Source organism: Triticum urartu, chromosome 4, assembly GCF_003073215.2.
Source record: "Triticum urartu cultivar G1812 chromosome 4, Tu2.1, whole genome shotgun sequence".
NCBI lineage: Eukaryota > Viridiplantae > Streptophyta > Magnoliopsida > Poales > Poaceae > Triticum > Triticum urartu.
In genome coordinates, this window is record NC_053025.1 from 9,790,919 (window position 1) to 9,794,839 (window position 3,921).

The 3,921-nt window shown below is 56.3% G+C and overlaps 1 protein-coding gene across 1 annotated transcript; it reads right to left on the reverse strand.

Annotated features, from left to right (window-relative positions):
- Positions 1-311: 311 nt before the first annotated feature.
- LOC125550234 (endo-1,4-beta-xylanase 1-like) lies at positions 312-3,512 on the reverse strand. Its single transcript, XM_048713180.1, has 3 exons — positions 3,057-3,512; positions 2,783-2,960; positions 312-2,182 (listed from the first exon to the last, which is right to left on the reverse strand). The coding sequence occupies exons 1-3, from the start codon at positions 3,425-3,427 to the stop codon at positions 512-514; spliced, it is 2,220 nt and encodes a 739-aa protein (XP_048569137.1). The 5' UTR covers positions 3,428-3,512; the 3' UTR covers positions 312-511.
- Positions 3,513-3,921: the final 409 nt, after the last annotated feature.

Genomic DNA, 3,921 nt, shown 5'->3' on the forward strand with positions numbered 1-3,921 from the left:
AGGACTTAATTCCCGATCAATATACCAATTTATTTGAAAGATCAATATATCAATTTATGGATGGAACACGCGCATTGCTCACACGTTGATGTTGAGTACCGTGAGCGAGTCATCCTTGTCACCGGTACGCGTGACCACATTTTGCTGTACGTGCCGTGATGCCACAGAACATGCTCTCCGATCTTGGGGCAACTATTCAAGGGCAAGGAGTTGACGTTGCCTTTCTTCTTTTGCTACTATGTTAATGATTAATAGGCAAACATATTTATTTGGCTCTAGCACTTTGTTTTCTTACAAGCACACCGTAGAAATGCAGTATAAATCACATATTTGCGTGTATATAGCACGTTCAAGTTGATGAACATAAGAATTTCCACAAACCCTTATTTCTCGGACATCGATCCGGGCTTAGATTTGCATATATGCTATAAAGCATTGCTTCAGAGAGTATCTAGGGCTTAATTCCCCGCCATATATATATCGAGTTATCGATGGAACGCGCGTGCATTGCTCACACATTGATGTTGAGCACCATGGGCGAGTCATCCTTGTCGACGGTGAACTCCTGTGTGATCTTGCAGCCGGTGGGCGTGACCACGTCGACGTGGTACGCGCCGTGATGGCCGCGGAACTTGAACTCCCCGTTCTCGTCGGCGTGGCCGTGCGCGTGCGTGAGCCACTCCTTCTTCAGTTGCAACAGCCGGCGTCCGGCCTCGTTGATGTCCCCCTCGGCGTTGACGAGGTGCGCGGAGTCGCGGCTCATGAAGAGCTCCCAGAAGCCCCAGAGCATGACACCCTCCACCGCCGGGTGTGCGTACGCCTCCCGCAGCATCACCTCCAGGTCGTCGGCGCGCACGTACTCATTCGCCGCCGACACGTCCAGCTCTGTGAACCAGAGTGGGAGGCCGAGCACGGCGAGCCGGTCCAGCACATTGCGGATCACCGGCCCCACCGGGTTGCTCACGTGGCCCTGCAACCCGACGCCGCTCACCGGCGCGCCCTGCTCCTGCAGCCCTATGATCTGCTCGATGTAGGCCTCGGGCGTGGCGCGGATGTCGCACATGCCCTCCACGTTGTAGTCGTTGACGAAGAGCAGCGCGTCGGGGTCGAGCTCGCTGGCCGTCTTGAACATGGTGGCGCGGATGTCCTTGCCGAGCTTGTCCTGGTAGAAGGAGCCGTGCAGCATCTCGTTGTTGACATCGTAGTGCCGGAACTTGCCCTTGTATCGGGTGAGCAGGCTGTCGATCCTGCTCTTGACGGCAGCGGACAGGTCGTCGGTGGAGAGAGTCTTCACCCACTGCTGCACCATGTTGTCCACCTCCCAGAAGATGCAGTGGCCGCGCACGCACATGCCGTTGTCGGAGCAGAGCTTGAGGAGGTCGTCGGCGTCGGCGTAGTTGACCTGCCCCCTCTGCGGCTCCGTCCAGTACCACTTGAGCTCGTTCCCGAACACGGCCCAGTTGAAGTTCTTGGTGAAGAAATCCACGAAGTCCTCGTTGTCCATGTTGGTGCGCATGATGCACGCGCCCAGCGGGAAGCTGTTGGACACCTGGCGCACGCGCACATCCACACATTCTGCGGCCTGCACCACGGCGCCGTCAGCCCCCGTCAGCTTCACGACCACATCACGCTTGCGCACCTTGTCGGTGATCTTCCTGAGGTGCTTCATCCGGGCCTTCCGGTCGACAGGGAACACTTGGAAGCCGGCGACCATGAGGTCCAGGCCGGCATCGGGCCCCTGGACGTACACCATGGCGCGTGATGCCGGCTTGGCCTCCACGCGGAACGAGCCACCGATCTCGTACCACCGCTCGTCACGCGCCAGGACCTGCCCGCCGTTGAGCCATTGGCTGTCGACGGCGACGGCGATGTTGATGTTCTGCGCGCCGGTCATCTGGCCGGCGACGCGGACCCAGGCCGAGACCTGGTACGTGGCGTGGAGGGTAAGCTTGTCAGTGATGATCTGCGCGGGGCCCATCCACGTCTGCGTTCGGCCGGTGACGTGGATGTGCTTGCCGTTGAGCGGCTCGTCGTCCAGCGCCAGGGACTCCTGCGCCATTGGAGGGAGCACGCGCGGCGAGCCATCACGAACGGCGAGCGCGCACGGCCCGAGCGGGAACCAGCAGTTGAGGCCGTCGTCGAGGTTGCTGTTCTGGATAATGTTGGCACCGTACTCAAGATTCTGTACAAGAAAAGAAGCAGGATTAAAACCACTTCATGACTGTCTACTATAACAAGTTTGATATGGCTTCAGCGTAGAAGCGATGATGACCGTGGCGTGCCTTCGGCTCGCTGCAGTGTTTGTAATCATCGTTAGGTGCTCTATAGACCTGGATATAATTTTTGTTGGTGCTCAGAGGATGAACAAATAGGAAGTTTTCCTTAGAAAAAGAACTTTGACCACCGTTTGCATGGCGTGATGATTCTTGGTGTGCATGGTTGACCAGTTGACCCATGTTGTCAACGCTTTAAGATCCGGGCAAATATATCTCCTGAATTCCTGATCTTGTCGTTGCTTTAAGGTGCGCGCTCACTTTCTGAAGCACTGTTTTCAATTTTGTGTTGTACGTACCTCGCATGCAGTCTTGACGCATGGTATTAAGAAGGTACTACTACGATTCAGGCAACATACTTGTGGAACAGTAACGTGAGAGTTTAGCTGATGCTTCGATTGTAGTACTAACATTTGTTGTGTTATTACAACGTGAAAGCTTATCTGATGGATCGGGTACTGAACTTTGGTGCTGATGACGAACTTCAGAGTTACCAGAATGGCGTTCACCTGAAAGTCTGGCGGCGAGCACGGCGGTGCCTTCTGGGCGTGCTTGACCACCAGGCAGTCGAGCAGCAGGTCGACGCCGGCCTTCGGGCCTTCGATGTAGATGGTTGCCTTGGCCACGGTGCTGTTGAGCAGGAACTTGCCCTGCAGCTGCGCCCAGTCCTTGTCCGACGCCTGCAACCTGCGCAACGTTAACATGCAGAAGAAAAAGTATGAAAAACAGGCACTGCATGCACAAATGTTTTTAAAAAGTGATTGGGCAGGAAAATGGCCATACTTGCCGACGCTGATGTACTGCTGCCTGCCGTCGGCGGTCTGCACGGCGAGCGTGGCGCGGACCTCGCAGGGCGAGACGTTGGCCCCGGAGAGGCGCACGGTAGCCGCCACCTCGTACGCCGTCTTGCGCTGCAGCCGCGCCGTCACGTCCTGCATGACGCCGTTCCACGTGTCGGTCCTCCCCGTGGCGGCCACGAAGTACTTGCCGGTGGCCGGGAGCACCTTGCCGTCGTCGAGCGAGTCGTGCAGCTCGATCTTGCACCCGCTGCCGGACCAGCCGTCCAGCCCGCCGTCGAACTCCGGGTTCAGGATGATGTTGTCGTCCTCCCCGCCGTCGCCGGCACGCCCCCCCGCGTTGCCACCCATCGCCATTGCTATGCTCGACGTGACGCGCGCGCACCGATCGAGTAGTGTGCGTGAGGGCGGCTGTGAGCTATACTGGCTGGCGATCGCTTGATCTGGCTGGTTAATCTGAGGCTAATGCCGATGAACGGTGGCCTATATATACCGATCACCGATCGCAGGTTCGGAGCCTGCAAAGGCAGACAGAGAGTGGCCAACGAACCATTCCGAACAAGTAATCTGCCTGGGATTGCAATGCAAGCTACACAAGGCGCCGTTATTCAAAGAGATTTAGAGAAAGGAACTGAACATGGCGGCGATACGCCAACCGTAACGATCACTTGATCTGCCACTGGCTCTTCTCATGGGTTAATCCACTTACCGCATGCCTTGGAGCGGATGGTTGCTTCAGCTTAGGAGTTGAATTATCGGAGACATTATAATCTGATTCTGAATGATCGTAATCAATTCTTGCACTGCAATATAAGGCTCTCTACTCTCTTTCTCTCTCTCTCTCTCTCTCT